The sequence below is a fragment of the Myotis daubentonii genome, chromosome 6, assembly GCF_963259705.1.
Source record: "Myotis daubentonii chromosome 6, mMyoDau2.1, whole genome shotgun sequence".
NCBI classification, from domain to species: domain Eukaryota; kingdom Metazoa; phylum Chordata; class Mammalia; order Chiroptera; family Vespertilionidae; genus Myotis; species Myotis daubentonii.
The window spans coordinates 39,519,901-39,540,250 of record NC_081845.1 but is presented as its reverse complement, the minus strand read 5'-3'; the positions used below and the strand labels follow the sequence as shown (position 1 = coordinate 39,540,250).

General features: G+C 42.1%; 1 protein-coding gene across 2 annotated transcripts in view; it reads left to right on the top strand.

The window, feature by feature from the left end:
- Positions 1-4,271: 4,271 nt before the first annotated feature.
- The window catches only part of SOBP (sine oculis binding protein homolog), a 159,832-nt gene continuing 143,753 nt past the window's right edge, over positions 4,272-20,350 (top strand). The window contains exons 1-2 of one of the 2 annotated variants that reach the window (XM_059700798.1): positions 4,272-4,877; positions 18,512-18,650. In XM_059700798.1, the coding sequence (XP_059556781.1) occupies positions 4,782-4,877; positions 18,512-18,650 (235 nt within the window). In that variant the 5' untranslated portion in view covers positions 4,272-4,781. The remainder of the gene's footprint in view (positions 4,878-18,511; positions 18,651-20,350) is intronic. The other variant, XM_059700797.1, reaches the window with a different exon arrangement.

The following is a 20,350-nucleotide window of genomic DNA, read 5'->3' as shown; positions in this document are numbered from 1 at the left end:
AATAAAGGAGTGAATAAATCATGAATCCCAATTGAGAATCTGATGACAGATCTGAACCCATTCCTTGGGAAAAAATGCCCTTAGTGTTTTGTATATGATTTCAGGAGGTTTCAAAGCCCTGCAAGCTTATAGAGGGGTATAAACCCCTGCATTATAGCTATCCTGTTTCATAATGTTCTTTCTGAAATTGATTTTGAATGTTGTTCTTTGAAATTAGACATGAGTATAAACTTTAAAAGCATGTTTTAGGTGCAATACAACAAACCACAAGCCAATCATTCCTCACTGGTTTTGAATAAAATAGATCCCTGATATTTACATTAATTGATCCTAATGATCATATTTCATTGAATCAGGATGACTTTGTGGTATAAATGTTAATTGCTTACCCACATCCAGTTCTCCTCTCCTTTGGGAAAACTGGAAGGATTAAGCTTCCCAGCCTCCCTAGCCATTGGGCACAGCCATATGACTAACTCTAGGACTGGAGACAGAAGTGACGTCACAGACAGGATGGTGCATTCAGTTGCTGGTGTGAGATTCTCTGGGGTGCTACCTTCCCCTGTAGTAGTGGCTGCAGAAGAACATAATGGTATGGAGGTGCAATGTCAAGCCATCACATGGAGGATCCCTGCCCTGGGGAGTTACACAGCAGGCTTTGTGTGAGCAAGGATTAGAAACCTTTGTTGTTTTGAGTCCCTGAGATTTTCTGATGATTTGCTTTTACAGTATAACCTGACATAACCAAAATATACCACTGGTTGGAAAATGTACTATTGTTTTATACCATTGAGGGAAAAGAAGCTGTCATTTATAATTGTAAGAATTAATTATAAGATGCATCACAGTCTCTGAAATGTTAAAATATGAAAAACGTGAACCTGTAATAAAATACAGATTGTTAAAATGAATTCATTAAAACAGGTTAGCATAGTGTCAAGAACTCCAAATCTAGAGTTGGACAGAAAGATGGGTTCAAATCCCAATACTTACTAGCTTGTGACTTAGCAACTTAGCTTGTGTAAACCTTATTTTCTTCATATGTGAAGCTGTCTCATAGGATTCTGTGAATATTATATGAGATAATATATAATGAGTTCAGCATAGTAACTATTCCACATATTTTAGTCCCATGTTTGGTTAGATGACAAAACATTCAAAATCACCTTTAATTTCAAACAACAGACAGGAAACCTCTTTGTAAGTTTGTTGCCATGTCATACTAATCAATCAGCAAATACTTATTAATTCCTTACCTTAGGTTTGAGGACTGGGCCTCTGAGTTAGGTATTCTCTGGTGTATTTTCTAGGTAAACCAGGTTAGAATAAATATCAGAGCAGTCTTGATGAGTAAGTGAAGTCACAAAAATATACCTGAGGAATGTATAAAAGGTCAGTCCTTACCCATTTTGATGACTGATAGGATGGTAAAGGGGAAATTGAAAACCTTTTCTATGTCCAGAGGGGTGTGTGTGTGTGTGTGTGTGTGTGTGAGAGAGAGAGAGAGAGAGAGAGAGGGGGAGAGAGAGAGAGAGAGAGAGAGAGAGAGAGAGAGAGAGAGAGAGAGAGAGAGAGAACGCTGGTGGGGAGTCTAATGGTAAATCATAGTAGCAAAAGAGTAGCTCTTCTGAGATATGTAAGAATGTTTCTATCCACATAATGTCACACTCTTACGGACACTATGATGTTATATGGGGAACATTATTGGCCTTATGGTATGTCCAAATTCATAAAGCAACAACACTTTTTATAATTGATTTCATCTATAGTATATTTGAAGAAACCTACACCTTGTCACTAACATGGTATAAAAATCATTAGTTCTGAAGTTCATTCTAGACTAAAAGTTTCCTCACATATACTTTAGGAGCTTTTATTCTGTCACTGAAGATATGCATTGTGGATTCTAACACAAGGTTCTCACATCCGTTTTCTGGAGGATATATGCCTGTGAATATCATTTTTTAAAAATTCAATGCCTGAAACATTGCAGAGTAAGTACTTTTCTTTAAAGGAAGTATAGCTGCCTCTAAATATAACTCTGGGCTACAGTTCACCTTTTCTGTTTATTTTATTCTTCACTTGTGAAACTGTATCTTAGGACATGGGGTATATAACTTGTTATTTGATATGAACTGACCAACAGTGAATCAATTGTAATGGCTCTGGCACCAAAGGAAATGGGGGACTTAAATATGTTTCCAGAAGGCAAAAAGCTTCTCTTGGTGTACAATTTACAACGTAGGCTGCAATTTTAGAATATTCAAAAGTCCATAAAAAGTTTTCTCACTACTTCTCATTAAAGACCAAGACGATAAAACTGAGAAAACTAATTCTAACCCACATATTATTTATCAGATTTTTAAAATGAAATTCAGACTGAAAACCACCAAAGACCTCCCCGTCTTCTCTCCCTTCCGGTAACAGCATTGGATGGCATTCCTCCCTGTGAAACACACCCAGGCTCACACACTGGTGTTATCATCGGGCCAGTAGGGGCCGGGGGTGGAGTAGAGTTAGGGCAAACAGGCTTGGGCTCCTTGCTGCACGGTGTCTTAGGTTCGCTGTGGGCAACAGCAGGCTTTGGGACCCGGTCAGAGGGCTTGGGCTCACCACCTGTGTATACCTGGGTACGTTCTCAGGAGCGACTGGAAAAATCTTTGATAGGGAATAGGGAATGCTGTACCGCCGAGCGCTCCCTGGAACCTCACCAGTCCTATTCTCTTGGCTTTTCGGCGTCCTGGATAGCTGCCCAGGATTTTTAACATTTCTCCTGATAAGAGTTTCTCGAGACCGGGATCCCGAAGTACACACCCAGATATCTCTAATTTGACGTTCAAGAAACAAAAGAATGCTAAGATGCAAATTAGACAAAGTAACACCCAGAATGAGCCTCGTTTGACAGGCCAAACTGGGATTTTAACGGAAAGCTAACACATACCCCCCACAACGAATTCATTCTATCTTTTAAGTTAAAAAAATGTGTAATTTTAAGTTCCACCACTGACATGAGCAACACTCCACAATAACAAGCGGCGGAACAATGGACACCCCCACATCGCATTGTCAGGTAACTGCCAAGTGTCGCGGCGAGGGAAAGCGAAGCCCGAACATAGGCGTGTCCTCCGCAGCGTGTGTGGGGTTCAGGGCTGCGCGTCTCACCGAAGCCCCATCAGACTGTCGTGCCAATGCCTCGAGCCAGAGAGGGACGCACACAATCCAGGCTTGGCCCTAGGGGCCAACGAGGGGGCGCGAGGGCCCGGGAAGAGAGCGAGGCTCGGAAGAGCGGGTGTGCGAAGAGAAGTCCCGAGGAGAGAGCGCAACCGGGCGGAGTGGGGAGCATCCCCCGGGGTGTGGCGCGGCGTCCCGGCTCCTGGAGAGCATTCGGTCCTACGAGGGTCCCTGCGCTCACAGAAGCGCGCAATTTGGGGGCTTAAACCCAGGGCACCCCGACAGGGTAAAGCTGAGACAAGTGTGTGTGTGTATGTGTGTGTGTGCGTGCGCGCGCGTACACACACACACACACACACACACACACACACACACACACTCACGAGGGAAAAGAAGAAAAAGGAAAAGAGGCTGAATGCCCAGGTGTCCTGCTCCTGATGGTTCATTGAGAGGCAAAAGCTTTCTTGCAGGCGCGACCGTAGCCCGCATCGCGTTGGGGACCAGCCGAGCAGGGTGCCGGACCTCTCCAAGGGGCCGCCAGCCCTCACGTGCACCGAGGGTGCCCTAAGGTGCCTCTCAGGGAGACCCCCTATTCTGGCAGCTGCGGGGAGGTCAGGACTGTGGTTTCCTTCCCGGGCCCCGGCCCTGCCATTGGGCGGCAAGCTCAGTCGGCCTTGCCCCGGCTTAGGAAGGCGGGTCGCTGGCATGGCGACCTCGGGACCCCACGCCCTCCCACCGCTCGCCCTCCTCCCTTCACCCCCATTCATTTTTTCTCAGCCGCTTCTGGTACGGCCACCCCACCCACAGCGCGGAGCTTAGGGGAACGCCCGGGGTCGAAGCCGGCCCGGGGGTCGCCGCGCAGGGGTAGCGGCCGCGAGGGGCGCCGCGGAGGAGCCGGGCGGCGGTGAGCAGCCCCCGGAGCCGCGCAGCCACGGCGGACACAGCGGCGGTGGAAGCCACGCCCGCTCGGGAGCTGGGGGCTGTCCTAGGCCCCCCACCTTCCCCTCCCTCCGCCCCTCCCTGTCCTGCTCCCTCCCTCCCCCCTCCGCACGCCGGCCCCCGGCCCGCCCCCCGGCTCGGCTCGCGGGAGGCTCCGGGCTCCGGGGCTGGCGCGCTCTCCGGGGCGCACACACATCCACGCACGCACACCCAGAGCAGCTCTCTCCGCGCCCGGCCCTCGCCCCCCTCGCCCATGCCGACGGACAGAGCGACGGAAGATGGCTGACGACTCCACGGGGCACCGAGGATGCAGCCCGGCGGCGGCGGCGGCGGCCGGGGCGGCAGCGGGAGCGGCGGCGGCAGGGGCAGCGGCGGCGTTGGCGGCGGCGGCGGCGGCAGCGGGAGCAGGAGCGGCGGCGGCGGCGGCATCCCCGAGACTCCTCGAGCCTCCTTCCCCTCTGACAGCCTCTGACGTCCTCCGCCGCTAGAAGAGACCCCGCTTCCCCGGCGCCTGCCTTCCCTCCCCCTCCCGGCCCAGCCCCGCCGACACCGCTACCTCCGCCAGCGTTGCCACCATCAGCACCACCTCCACCACCACCACCGCCACCGCCACCGCCACCGCCGGCGGCGGCAGCAGCCATTTCATCTCCACAGAAACCAGACACAAAAACATGGCAGAAATGGAGAAAGAAGGGAGACCTCCGGAAAGTAAAAGGAGCAGGAAGCCGGCTCACCCTGTGAAGAGGGAGATCAACGAGGAAATGAAGGTATGTTGGGACTCGGGGCCGGAGCGACCGCGCTCTTTCTCCCGCCCGCTCCCTTCGGGCCGTTGTATGGGTTTGGGGGTACAGGGGAGCGCTTGTCAGTTCCGGTAGGATGCCCTGGACGCCTCCGCTGCTCGTCCAGGTGCAGAACGGAGGCCAACTCGCGGGCTGCATCCTCGGGGTTTGCCTACCTCCGATTTGGTGGGGGTGGGGGCGGCCGGAGAACCACACACTCTTTAACCGTGTAAACCCCAGGTTGGTACAGGCGCGTTCCCGGGGGAGGCGGCCGGCGGCCCAAGTGGCTGTGGGTACGCCAAGAGGCTTTGCTAGTCGGCGGTGGAGCTTTTTCCGCGTCTTGGTCCCTCCAAAGTTAGGAGCTGCCGGGCCGAGGCACCCGGGAGCGCTCCATTCCCCCGTCCCCCCGGTTCCCCTCCCCGCTACCCGACCCCGTTTCCCCCCGAGTAGCCCGCTGAGCGGCGTAAAGGGGCTGTCAGTGCCCGGGAGAGTCGCGGCCCGGGCGGCGCGGGTCTGGGTACCGTTTTGACGTCCGGCTCGCCTCGCCCGCCCTGCCCGCTCCTCTCTCGAGGCTGCCTCCGCCTCTCTCGCTCCCGCGCCTCTGCACGCTCCACTCCCCGGTTCAGCAGACCCGGGCCAGCCCGGCCGAAAGATAGCTGTCGGAGGGGCGGCCTGCGGAGCCCCTGCCCATTGTTCGCACAGGCCAGCCCCGAGTCCGCTCGGCGAGGCCGGGCTCCGCGCCAGGCCAGCGGTGCTCCAGAGGTGGCCAGCGCAGCCGCCTGGTGCTCCAGCTGTTCCCGTTGGAGCGATGGCACCGGAGCGCCTCGCAGCTCTAGACCCTCCTGAGCCCCCCACCCCCTTATTTTCTATGAAGTTGCAGCTTTTGCCCGGCGAGGGGTTTATTCTGTGATTACAGGAGTCTCTCCTGATTTAGAAAAGATTATTTTATTTACCTATTTTTCTTTGAGTTACACACAAGTAGCAGATTTGGGGGGTGGGGGAGACCTTAGTTTTCATCCTGCAGCTGTTTTAGGTCTCCATCTTCTGCATAGACTCCTTAACACTGCCAACCGACTTGCTGAGGTTGGTTAAGTTTGTATTTAAAAGACAAACCGAATGAAAATGGCACGCAACTGAGTTGAGTTTATCGCATTCTGATGTTTTCTTCTTTAGAACAAACATATTCTATGAGAGTGCCTTGTATGAAGCCCACGCTAAGGAGGGACACATGGATAATATATCCTATATGTACGCCCCCGGGAAATTCCCATACAATCCAAATTTTGAACTTAAGGCTCTTATTTTCTGGGTGAGGAACTTAGTGCTTAGTATGAGGTGCAGCTGTGGGAAGTAAGAGAGTTAAGGAAGATTTGCCTTGGAAATCAGGGCCATTCTTTGGGATGGAAACCACCATTGATTCCAATCATAGCTTAAAAAAAGAGAAAGAGTGTGTGTGAGAGAGAGACCAGTAGGAGTTGTCCTCCAAAGGGGCTGGAATTCAAACAATCTACCGTAACCATTCTTCCTCACTTACCCTTCCTGCGTTTCCAGATTACTTTCCCATTTCATTTTAAATTGGGGGTGGAGGAAGAGGAGAGAGGTGAAGTAACCAGGAAATGAGTGTGCACTGGCCCTTTAAAACACTGCCTAATGTGATCTATATGGATGGCAGCTTTTAAGTTTCATAGGTTCTAGAATTACAAATTAGCTAATTTTAATCAAAACATGTGAAATGTTATCCCGGCTGGATATAAAGGCTGACTGTGCTCGATGCTTGGGGCTCGCGTTGTTGACTTTGGCTGCGGGTGCACTCCGTGGTTTGGGAGATAGTTGTCCTTCTACAGTATAACAGATGTTTGTCTGAACTGGTGAGGAAGAAACAAAAACAACATTGTGTGAAGGGAAAAATTACACAGTTTTTAGCCAATGCTGCAGGACTAAGTATGGAATTAACCTTCGTGCACAGAATTTCCTTTTTGAAAATGTTATTTTTCTTTTAAATCACCACCTCCTATTTGAAGTTTTAATCCTTATTGTTTCGACCCATAGTCGCAGTAAATGAAAAGTTCCAGCCAGCAAATAGTTCAGTTGCCTGTAGCATGGTGTTTTCTCTCTGGTTTGGAACAATGTGTTAGAGACCCCTGGCCGAAATCTTCAGTCTTGTCAAAGCACAGCATGCCAGGGAGTCATGAAATCCCATTCCTAGTGGAATTGTTCAGTAGGCATTCCTCTAATATAATAGCACTAAAGGTCCTCATTTTAAAAGTGATTTTTCAAAGACAAAAGGTGAAAGGGTTATTTCGAACTCATTACAATTTTTCCGTTTTCAAGAGTAATAACCACATCAATAAAACCCATCCCCAAACGTCATGGTATTAGTACCCCTCCATCTGAAGTGTAGAGTAACATAACAAGTTGGTTGCCCTGCATAAAAATATGTGCAACAAAATGTCACCGAGAACACAATGTGGCCTTGTGCAGCTTCATATCGGTGCCGCTGGAGCTGCCTGGCTGTGTTTGCCTTCCTCTGAACGGCTTTCATCTGGACCAGTGTAAACTAAGCCCTGGTAAGTAATCACTGCCCGGCAGAAAGAAAGGAATGTATACAGCTAGCACGGCCTAAGCTGTAAAAACGGAAACTTGAGCCCCCACCAGGATCACATATCAAGGCTTGAAGGTAGGGGAAATGAAAGGGGGAAAGAGGAGAGAGCGAATGGAAAAGTCAGCCTGGGAAGTGGAGGATCAGGAGGAGGCCCCCCTTAGGGAGATTTGGCTCAGGGATTAGGGAATTTTATCATGGTGTACAGTGACCTACTCAGGTTTCAACACTGGTTGGATCAAGTTGCCTCTCTGCAAGCTGAAAGAAAAAGGACTGGAGTGTATGTGATTTTATTTCCCCTTCGGGTAATAGAAAGGACATTGGTACAAGTGTCTATTTTAAGTACAGCCAATGCAGGGCACCAAGAATGAGCAACAAAATTACCTCCTCATAGAGACTTCCTTCAAGGTTTCCTAATTGAGATAGTCCCAGATTTATTTGAAAACGGCCGGAGAGACAAACTGGCCGAGGTTTAGCTGACACCAGTAATGGCATTGGAGATTGTCTTCATGTGGCTGGGAGCTAATATTGGTTGCTGTTTCACTAGATCAGATATTGAGTTACATATTCCTTATCACTGGTTTAATGTACATGGCAGTTGTAACAAATTTAAATTTGATACAATATAATTTTGTGTATGAGAAGTACATGACTTGGCATAGCTAGCTTAGAGTGTAACTTTAGTGACAATATCTTCAAGCAGAAATGTTTGTCTCCTTATGACCTTTACAATGACTCTTTATCTTTCCTTTTCTTCTTCCTCCTTTCATCCTGGGTTTTTTAATTGATTAAAAAGACTCATTACTGTACGTGCAATTCGTATGCCTTATTTAATTAGTGGCCAACAAAGGAAATTTGAAAAAAATGTGATCTATATTTTGACTACTTTTGGTTTCAAAATTGAATATTGTGATTGTATCCAATGTAATATATCTTCGTTATACTGTCAACTCATGAGTATCATAATATATGCATGTTAGGAGGGAATTCGGACATATGGAAGGGTTAATTTGTTTTAGGAGTTCATCCAGAGCATGGTCGTTGTAATATAAAAACTAGTTTGTTACTATTGGATGTGTAAATGTATATAGATGCATAAGTGTAAATAGAGTTCACTTAAAGGTATGTATTTTGTGCACATAGATCTTAGGGAACATAATCAGTGGTTATCAAACAGTAATGCAACTAGAAAATCTATACTATGAGTAAAGATACTGAGTTGGCTTTTACCTTTTAAAACTCTTTGGCAAAACAACATGATTAGATCAAGCACTCTGCCCTGGGAACTTTCCTAAACAAACCATAATTAATGCATTTACAATGTTTGGCTACTTTATCAATTGCTAAACTACAAGATAATCTGTGTTAAATGTCTAGGGTCTTCTTTTTTGCTGAAGAAGTTTTCTGTCTATAAATATTCTCAGTAAGTAATTTGTACCTAAAATTATGCGTCAGTCCTGATGCCTACAGTTAGAGTCAGTCACATCTGTTAGAGTTTAGTAGTAAACTCACCACAAGATTTTCTAGTTTGGTTTCTGATGGTCTCCATTTGGCATTAAAAATGAACTGTGTCAATTGCGTAGATGATAAAACAAGTTGCAGAGCTGAGCTGGTGAATGTAGTGAGGTAAATAGCTTGGCTTTATAAAAAAAAGGGGGGGGGGAGAAATCAGAGTATGGATTAGAAAAGTTAGCGTGGGTTGAAATCAGTTCATTACTAAAACATGTATATTTTAAGTTTTGCTGTTGAAACAGCATTCTGGTGTCAGACCCGGTAAGTCTCAGGAACCTAGAAAGTGGGCTCAGGACCAGATCACACTGGGGCATTCACAAATGATGTCATACCTCTCTGCCTCAGATGTCAGTCGAGACATTCGTCCCAGTCCTTGCCCCTTGGGAGCTGGAATAGGGTGTTCCTGAGCCCACCAGCCCTGTTCTCTGCATTGCTTTCAGTCTTCTAGCTCAATGCTCCAGTCCTAAGCCCATGAGAGATGGTCCCAGAAGGGCATGCGAGCTGTGAATTCTGCTCTGTTAACTGGAGGTTTTCTGAAGAGTCTCCATCTGTGAACTTGTGAGTATGATGTGTGGTGAGAGAGATTCTCCAAGCCTTATACAACTCGCAGGTTCCAGAGACGAGGAAATGGAAAGGAACCACTCCACTTCCTCCCAAATCTGAAATAAACATTTGAACTAGAAGAAAATGAGTCTGACAGACTCATTCCCTTCTGCGTTTCCTGCCTCTGTGCCTGCCAAGCACCGCTCTGAGAAGCCAAGCCCTACTCTCCCTGTGTGAAAGACAGACTTCCAGAAACCAAGAGGCAACAGAGTTTGTAAAGGAAAGTAAAAAAAAACAACACAAAAAAACCCCCCAAAACAAAAACAAAACCAAAAAAACCAACAGAGCCTCAAAAAGCGTAAATATCAGTGAGTGCAAGTGACTATCTGAAAAGGGGGAGTTCTAGGGAACTATAATGTCTTGTCAGGGGAACCAGACTTTTTATATCTTCTAAGGAAGAGTTCTTTTTATTAAGTCTTTTTACTTCTTTTGAAAAATATTATTGGAAGTAGTAGAAGGTGGGTCATATAAAAATCTCTGAAGTCTAAAACTTCCTCTTGCGGCGTGGGAAGTCAGCCACACTTGCACTCTCGAGCTAATAAGATTATTGAATATTTTCCTAAAATGAGAAAAAACTAGAGTACTTTGTTTTTGCTGGTGCCAGTTGAAACATGTAAACAGACATGAAAGCCTGGGGTGAGTGAGATTTTGATATATTTTAGGATGTGTAGACTGATGGGTGTTAATATCTCTTGTGTAACCAAAGGGCTGTGGAACTCTGTCCTGCTTTAGGACCAGAGGCGTTGGCACAGTCAGGAAAACAATGTAACAAGTCTTGGCGATTTTTAGGGCAGTTCTGCAGCTGTGACAGGACACAGCTGCACACAGCTGCACACCTGCCGTGCCTGCCACAATATTAGCCCGGGGGCTGCTCTTCACAATTTCACAGCATTTGTTTGACCTTTCTAGGATAATTGATGTCCTGGCCAAGATTAAAATGTGAGGACGTAAGTGTCTGCTCTGTGTTACAAGAAGACAATAAAACAACATGGATTTTATATGTGGAAGCACGCAAGTTTGGTTTCATATGCCAATTACCATGTACAACCATCCAATTCAGAATATATCAGTAGGAAAACCAGACTTTCTCTCCAGGTCTGCTGGAGGCTGGGGTTAGATTCTAGTGTCGTGATGTGTCCTCTGCTCATAGAATCGCATTGTAACAATTGTGTTGTGGCTGAGAACAATGCTGCAAAATGATCCAAATGGAGCGCAGTGGCCATCTTCAAAGGATTTCAAGCTAAAATGGTGCAGTTCAGGTACAACCAGCAGGGCTCAGTGGGTAAAGTCTGCATCAGGAAGGCAGACCTGGCTGCTCTTGTTATATCATGCGTGCGCATGACCCTCTAAGGGTCATCTGTGGAGAGTGGCTGGTCCTTAGGATACATCTGATCTAGTGGGATCATGAATGTGGAACTACTTTGTAATCTCTAATGGGCTCTTCCAATATTTCTTTTGCACTGTTTAAATTTTACCTCCCACCTTCTTGGCAGAACCATAAAATAAAATCCATCCACTTGATCTGTATTAACAGAGATGATTTAGATTCAGCCCTAGACCAGAACTGGGTATAGAGCTAGGTGCTGCCTTCTAATCAAGTTCAATGCCTACTTTCTACAAAAGAAACGGTCTCTCTCTTTTTTGCAGATTCTTTCCCCACCTCTTATTTGAATCTCAATTAGTGAGTCCAATGATTCTTAATAGAAATCTACCTCAGAAGTGAGTACACATGGAGGTAAAAGGGAGATAAAACACTTTCCAAAAACAACCATAATTCTATTGTTAATAACCTTAGCTAGTGAGATATTCACATTTTTTCCCACCTTGTAAAATTGTTCAGGATTGGAGTTTCCTTTTCCTTTGAAAGTATTTCTCATATGCTCCACTTTCTTGGATGATGTATGTCAGAATGTTTTGAAGTTAAGTAATATAGCTGGCAGATCCTCTATTGTCATTAGGATTGTGAATTTGGCTGACATGGTTGTCTATGAGAAGACTGTTAATTTTTAATTAAAACTTTTTATTTTTACAAAAATAATACATGGACATGACAGAAATAGTAAAGTAAGCAATACAAATAAGTTAAAAAAAAAACACCTATAATTTTCCCACCCAGACACAATTACTGTCAACATTTTGATGTACATCTTTTCATGCCCTTCTCTATGTATAATATATAGTTATTTTTAAAAAACAAAATGATCTTATATTGTACTAACCTTCCTTTTAAAACTTAATATATTGTTAATATCTTTTATGGCAGTAAAAATTTATCTACAGAATATATTTTACTAATAAAATAGTATTCTATGTTATTCATTCCATGACTAAGCTATAATGTATTTAACCAAATTATTATTGTTTGGCATTATAGTATGCTTTTAAGAAAAATACACTGAGATAAGTGTTCCTGAACATTGCATATTTTTATACTTATTTCCTTAGACTAGTTTCTATAATGACTAACATAATATTGCTGAATCAAGGGGTATGTACATTTTTAAGACTTTCAATGCATAGGGTCAAATTACCTTTTCTAAATGTTGTATCAACTTCAATTCCCAATACTAGGAGAGTGCTCTTTAACACCGGATATTATACATTTTTAATGTGCAAATATTTATTTTTAGAATCAGTTTTTTAAAATTTTGTTTGATTATTTCTCTGTACGTATACATTTTTAAAATATTTGTGAATGCATTCAAACAGATTAGCACATTTCTTGAGTACATTCTAAATGCTAGGCATGGTGCTAGGTGAGGAATAAAATGAAATAAAAGGTTTTTGCCTTCAAGTAACTTTTAGTGTATTTGGGATAGATGACATCTTTTATTAGAACTGGAAGTTGGGCCCTGGCTGGGTGGTTCAGTTGGCTGGAACATCATCCCCATAACACCAAAAGGTTGTGGGTTCAATTCCTGGACAGGGCACATACACAAGTTGTGAGTTCGAACCCCCATGGGGATGCCCACAGGAGGAAAGTGAATGATCTAAAATTTGATGAAAAGATATCCTCAGGTGAGGATTAGAAATAAAAAGAACTGGAAGTTGGAGTGAAAATAGAAATTATGTTTGTGGGGAGATGGAGGACATGGCGTTTTCTTTATTTCAATGAGTCATTGGGAGCTCTTTGAAAGCTTTCTGCTCTCTTGGGTAGGATAGTATACAAAGTTGAAAACACATTGACATTCAGTTATGCAAGGCCTGGGATGAAAGAAATCAGTGATACTTATGTATATTTTAAAATCTGCTTGCTGTTTTAAAAATAAAATCATTAGTCCTTTTGGAAGACCTTGAAATACTTGTGCTTCAGAGGTATTTTGAGAATTTGTAATAATTGTTATTTTCAAAGTGCCTTGAAGCCAACTCTTTATTGGTAAAATGTTCAATTGAAAATCATTAGATTGAACTTGCAGTACTTCCAGTTGAATAACGACAGTGTCTAATTAATGTCCTGGGGATTCAGTTCTGATAAAAATAAAGTTTGCCAGTATATAAAGAACTCAGAGGAGTGGAAAAATAGTAAATTTTCCTGCCTTTCCACCATCTTTCTGTGATTCCTTTTTTTTTTTTTAATTCTGGGAAGAGATTATGCTTTCAGACTAAATGTTAGGGTTGTCTTCTTACCTTAGGAGTCCTGTTGGTGAGAGAGAGAGACTGGAAAGGGTGAGGAAGAGGTATGGGAGTAAGAGGCGTGCAAAGCAATTAGGGTCAGATGTGATGTCAAAAAATTGTCAAGTGAGAAGGTTAAATTTTAATTATAAAATTTGAGCACCCCCCATTTCAACAGTACAAATAATTAAGGAGAGTAGGGCCCAATGATCAAATCTGAAAGAAAGTGAAGTTTTAACAGAGGTAGATGTGCCCTGGCTTGGAAGCTGTCTATATGTGATATTGACATCCAATGGGATCATTTCTTTGCAACTCTTTGGTCCAAGAGGGTAGCTTCTTTGGGATTGCTGACACATTGGACCTTACAGAAGTTACAACAGAAAGAGACTCGGTATAAGAATCTGTATTTTCATCCCGACTTTGCTAGGTGATCTCTCATGCCTATCATTTACCTTCTGGATGCTTTCATTTCTATTGTAAAATGAGGATGTTACATAGGTTCACCAAAAGTTTATTGTGGAAATCAAATACCTAATTCATAGGGTTATTGAAAGGAACAGGAGACTTTTAAAGGATGTGGAAACACTATAAAGTGCTATAAGAGTGTTAGACATTATCATTATAATTATAGTGACCTATTTTCCAAACCCAAATTGGACCACATGGTATGAGAGAGGATTTTTGTGCCACTTCCAAGGGCGAGAGGCAGTCTGCAAAATGTGAGTCAGATGCCAGGATATTGAAATTTCTGGCACATTTTGATGGTTTATGGGAGCAATGATAAAATATCTGAAATAGTGGCTGTTCAGTAAAATTTATGATGTGTGATCACTATAATTATATTTCTTTGCAAAAGGTATTTCATTTCTCATATAAGTAGAAGTTCTTTGGTTTCACAAAATCTCAGAGCCTGGAAAGACTTTCAGAGACTCTCCTTCAGTTTGCTATTCTAAGTCTCCAGGGCAAATGGTGGGTGAAGATTAAGGGGGAAGCAAAATTTATAGTCTCCCTTAGTACAGTAGCTTCTCTTATTGTTGAATATCCTTACCTCAGAATCTCTGTACTTTAACTGTTATCACCTTTATTTTTCACCTTAAAAAAACATAACTGACATAGCCTTATGTAGGAAAAGAATAATTCTTTTATTCTTTTAATAGAATAATTTTAGAAATTATTCTATTTAGAATAATAATAGAAAAATTTTAATAGAATTTTTTTTTTTTGTAAAGGATAACAATACAAAAAATGTTGAAAAAATGGCTGTTGGAACTCTCTGGCAGAAGGGCTTAAACCCCTTATGGGCCATAAACATTCAATTCATTTCTTCTAGAATATGTTATGTTTCTTGGATGATAACTACAAAAGTATATTACATTTCCTTTGGTTTAGCACCATAATGAGTCCATATGACGTCTGGCATCAAATTCTACCTAGAAATTAAAAATTTTAAGTTATTTATTCCTTGGGGTTCTTTGCTTTCCTTATTTCTTTCTTCTTCTTTTTTTGTTTTGTTTTTTAAGAGAGAGAGAGAGAGAGGCATAATTTATTGTTCCACTTACTTATGCATTCATTGGTTGATTTTTGTGTATGCCCTGAATAGGGATCAACCCCCCAACCTTGGCTTATTGGGACGATGCTCTAACCAACCATAGGACATGTCTTAATTGATTTTAGAGAGAAAGGAAGGGAGAGAAGGAGAGCGGGAGAGAGGAAGAGAAAAAGAGAGGGAGTGGGGAGAGAGAGAGAGAGAGAGAGAGAGAGAGAGAGAGAGAGAGAGAAACATCTATCGGTTGCCTCCTGTACATGCCTGACTAGAGGTCACACTGGAAACCCAGGTATGTGCCCTGGGTTTTGAACCCACAACATTTTGGTGTATGGGACAACGCTTCAACCAATTGAGCCCCCTGGCCAGAGCAGGGCCGCTTTCTTAATACAATAGTGTGTAAGTCAGAGGTAATAGTTTATTTCTTGTGCTTACCCTAAAAGGAACCTTTGGTGTTTGTTTTCCTCTCCTTTCAATGAAAGTCTTGTTCCTCCTGTCATGAAAGGTTTGAGATTTATGGCTTGAGGCTTTATAAACCTTTTGTTTTCTACTTTTGAAATCACATATTGAAACATTAAGGAGTGTATTTTCTCTTCAGTGATAAGAAAGGGATGTTTTAGAGCAGTGATGGCGAACCTTTTGAGCTCGGCGTGTCAGCATTTTGAAAAACCCTAACTTAACTCTGGTGCCGTGTCACATATAGAAATTTTTTGATATTTGCAACCATAGTAAAACAAAGACTTATACTTTTGATATTTATTTTATATATTTAAATGCCATTTAACAAAGAAAAATCAACCAAAAAAATGAGTTCGCCTGTCACCTCTGACACGCGTGTCATAGGTTCGCCATCACTGTTTTAGAGTGTATTTTCACTGATATTTATAGTAACTTGAATATCATGGAATAAATCAAGTTCATATTGATTCACAAAGTGTCTGAGTTTTCAGCACAAACCATAAACTAAGTGATACAGTTAAGATGCCCACATAATATGAATTTGGTGTTAATAATCCAGTAGAGGTTTTAGTTTGTATCTAAATGTGTGAAACTTCTGGATTTCATCCCTGGGATTGGTTCTGAAAGACTGAATGGATTTGCAGCTCAACTAAAACAAACACATCTACATGCTGACTGGGAAGTTGCTCCATGAATTATGCATCTGTAGCCTTTGTGTCACTTCAGAGGTTCGGCAGAACTGGAGAGAGAGGTGCCCAGATACAAATGGTCTAAAAAAATGGATATGGTGGCCAGGAGTTACTATGCAGAAGAGTTTCTGTCTTGGCACAGTTCTCTGAGATTGGGGCAAATAGCCCACATAGACCAATAGGATGGCTTGAACTTGGCTTTTAAAACTGTTGGAATTGTTTTTTTGATGCAAGGTGTAATCCTTATCCTTGGAGATTTCTGCTGTCAGACCACTAATGGAGGACCTGGGTCTGTGTGCTTAGGGACTGTCATTCTCCAGTCCAGGCACTGAGCTCAGTGAAAGAAATTGGGTGTTAGGGGAGACTGATGCCTCATTAAAGAGATCACTTTTGATTGAGCAGAGCAGCATTTAGCTGAGTCCTCCTCAGTGGTATTCCAGAAGTTGCTGAGCTTATTATACATATCGATCATATCATCTTTGTGCATTCATGAAAGGAATGTCTATTTAATGTGGACATGACCAGCCATCAGCGAGAATAAATGCCTCACTGGAGCTTGATATGGATGACTGTTGGCCTCACGGATGGTAACCCTGAATCAATCTGGCTAGATTTTTTTTAATTGCTTGTGCGCTGTACCATCACAGGTTGACCCAGTTGGAGCTCTAAGCTTAAGTGAGTACTAAAGCAAAAAAAAAAATCTAGCATCCTGTGGTTGGTTTGAAATGCCAGGTTTGTTTTTGTGGAGTCAGTAGTGTAATATCATTTTTTTAAAAATAATACAACCTCTGCTGAAATCCAGTTGTGAAAAATTTTTAAAAAATATATTTTATTGATTTTTTACAGTGAGGAAGGGAGTGGGATAGAGAGTTAGAAACATCAGTGAGAGAGGATCATCGATCAGCTGCCTCCTGCACACCCCCACTGGGGATATGCCTGTAACCAAGGTACATGCCCCTGACTGGAATCAAACCCGGGATCCTTCGGTCCGCAGGCTGACGCTCTATCCACTGAGCCAAACCGGTCAGGGCCCAGTTGTGAAATTGAAGAGAACATGGAACTCACACATTGAGCCTATGAGCACTTTGGTTTAACCTGGGTTCTTTGTTTCAGGTATATAAATTATACATCCCTGTGTAATGAAGAAATGATAGCTTCTAGGGAGAATGAGAAATGACTTTGAAAAGACAGAGAAGGTTAGAATATACAGATCTCTAGCTCAGACTAGAAGGCTCAGGCTGCCTTGTCATATAGAGATGCTTTTAAAAATTCATTCAATAAACATTTATTAAACTCTTATTCTGTAATGTAGATTCCTTCTTTTTATTTTAAAAATGTTTTCCAGCTTTATTGAGTTATAATTGACACAAAACTGTGTAAGTTTAAGGTGTACAGGGGTTGATTTGATACATTTATGTATTTCAAAATTATTACCACTATAACATAAGCTACTACCTCCATCTGTCACATAGTTTAACATTTCTTTTTGTGGTCAGAACATGTAAGATCTACTCTCTTAGCAATATTCAAGTATGTGAAACAGTATTATTAGCTATAATCATTATGCTGTAAATTATATCCCCAAACTTTTAAATCTTATAACTGGAAGTTTGTACCCATCAACCAATATCTCTCTATTTCCCTGGATAGAGACTCTTTAAGGCCCATTAAGATCATTAGCAAACACAGTCTCACATCTTGCTTCCAGATCTAGCAGTTGACAAATTCATAAAACATAGTCACCTGATATGAAGGCTTCACATGTGTCCAAGTAGATCCATTATTTTCACAGTTTGATCTCTATATTAACTTCAGCACCTTATATTTAGATCTTAATTTATAACTCAGAAAGTTTTCATACATTATCCAAAATTCCGGTTGACTGGAAATGTTAAAGTTATTTGGTACTTTTATATTACATGTCAAAAGACAATCACCGTGTCCTTTGATTTCATGGAGGAAGGATCTGTCACTAATGAAATTGATAAAGCAAATGATGCATTTATTTTTAAAGAATACTCTTGAAAAGGGAAAGTGAAAAAAGGGAAACCCTTGTCACTCAGTGTTACTATTAATAAAATTTTTCTTCATTCATTAAAATAAACGGAGAACCTCGTAGCCTATTTAGCTTTCTGTGTGGTAGTGTTGACAATTAAATAATTTCTTTGCTGAGGTTTTGCTTTATCTGAGATGAATTAGAAAGCAATTCTAACTTACATTAATCTGAGCCACAAAAGGTCATTTAGTTTTCATTTTCAAAAATTTTTTTAGCTGTTTTTGTGCTATACCTTTCAATATTTTTTATTAGTGTGGTATACACTTTGCAGCGGAAGATGCTAAAATTGTGTTTGTTTGTAAGCAAAACTAATACCCTTTTTCTTATTATCTTTAAATTGCAAATGTTTGAAGGCCTGTCATAATTTGATGTGTCATCCTGAGATTTAAATGCATTACAATTTTGAACAGGATTTGAAAAATGAACATGCCCCTAGGGGAGGTGGGTAGAGGCTGGTAGTAAACGGGTAGTGCAAATAGAATTTGATTTATGCATTCCTTTCAAATAGTTATTAATTATATAAATAAGTAGCTTATGCTTCTCTTTCAGAACTTTGCAGAAAACACCATGAATGAACTCCTTGGCTGGTATGGCTATGATAAGGTTGAATTGAAAGATGGTGAAGATATTGAATTCAGGAGCTACCCTACAGATGGAGAGAGCCGGCAGCACATTTCTGTTCTCAAAGGTAATGACATTTAATGGGCCTGTGCTCATGCCAAGAAGGATTAACTATCTCAACTTGCCAGAATTGAGCTGCTTTGGGACTCATTTTGTTGATTATGCCAATGGTTGATTTACACGCACATCTCCAGTGGTGTTTCCCCATAAGCAGAATTCCACGGAATGTAAGAGCACAACATAAAACAAAGGTAGACACAGCTTGATCTCCTTCCAGCAATGGGAGAGCTAGCTAGACAAGGGCTAGGAACCTTGAGTGCTCTAGTCCTGCCCACAAATGTCTAGAAAGGGATAATGTTTGCTAACTTCTCCTGCTTTTCTAAGCCCTTTGATATATGAATTGTTGGAGACTGGTGCTTTCTGTAACGTGAGATGCTAGGTTTAGATTTTCAGATGCAAGAGAGTATGATGGTTACTTTGGTAATTCCCCCGAACCCCCCATTTTTTTTTGGTGGGAATTCTAAAGGAAAGCCCTATTTCTGTTTCGTGTTTGAAGTTTTTACCCTTCCCACATCCCCAATACCTGTGGGTAGGGTAGGTAGAAGAGTAAGAACATAGTAGATGGTTGGATCGTGTATTATTCTGTAAGAAGTTCCTTAAAGCCCAGCCAAAGAGTGGAAATTAGAGGCTTGACAGAGTTGAATTAACGCTGATTCTGCTGGTGGTAGCAGACCCAGATGTCTCATCACGAAGGAGCTTAGGACCTTCAGGAGGTGTTTTATGGATACTGAACTTATGAACCTAAATTTGGAAGCAATGTCCAGGAAAAGAAGAGGAATATGTGAAGAAGCAATTTGAGGAACTTTAATAAAATGGGGGTAAAACTAATTGTGTGTTGTCATTGGCAATTTGATTAGTATTTGCATTGCATTCCGAATCTATTGGCATAAGCTACCTGTTCATGCATTTTGTTTCCAGTCTCTAAAATAGCACTTTTCCTTCTTATATGCCAAGCCACGAACTATAAATGAGCTGTCCTGCAGGCATGTCGAATTGAATGTATGTGACAAATTTTATGTTAAGCTCTCTATGAAATTGTACACATCATGTTATGGCAATAGTATCAATTTCACTTGTAAATGAAAAATACAAGTTATGAGTTCATATTCTATAAACTAATATCTCATAAAATACTTGGTCTAGGTAACCATCTTTCCCTCTGTGGAACAGGAGTTCCAGGATATGTGACTAAAGGGGCAAAGTTGTTTTCTATGGTTAAGGTGTTTGTTTGTTTTTTAAATGATTGACATGCAAAGATAAAATTCACAAAGTTCATATTATTGTAAGTTTTCTTTATTTTCATTTTTAATTGATATTAATGAGTTAATTTAATGGGTCTATCCTGTGCAACAACAGTTTTGTTCCTAATCATTTGTTTTTCTTTTGATTATATTATGGACCAAGTTTATAATACACTGGGACCTAGTTACAGTGCTGGGTGGGTGGGGCACTTTTTCAGCTTTCCCCCAGTAGACAGAGAGCGATGCCTGCTATACATCACTTTGTACATGGAAAAGGTTAATTGCCTCTCAATTTTCTATGGGCTTTTACAGTGCTAAAATTCATCATCATGATGCAATTGGGATGTTAGCTATCATAGCGGGGCAACTTATAAAGGAGCCCATTGGAAATTTATGGCAACAAGCCTGAACAGGTCCTGGATGGTTTGTAGAGTTCTGGTAAAGTGTTTAAAGGTTTGCTAGGAAA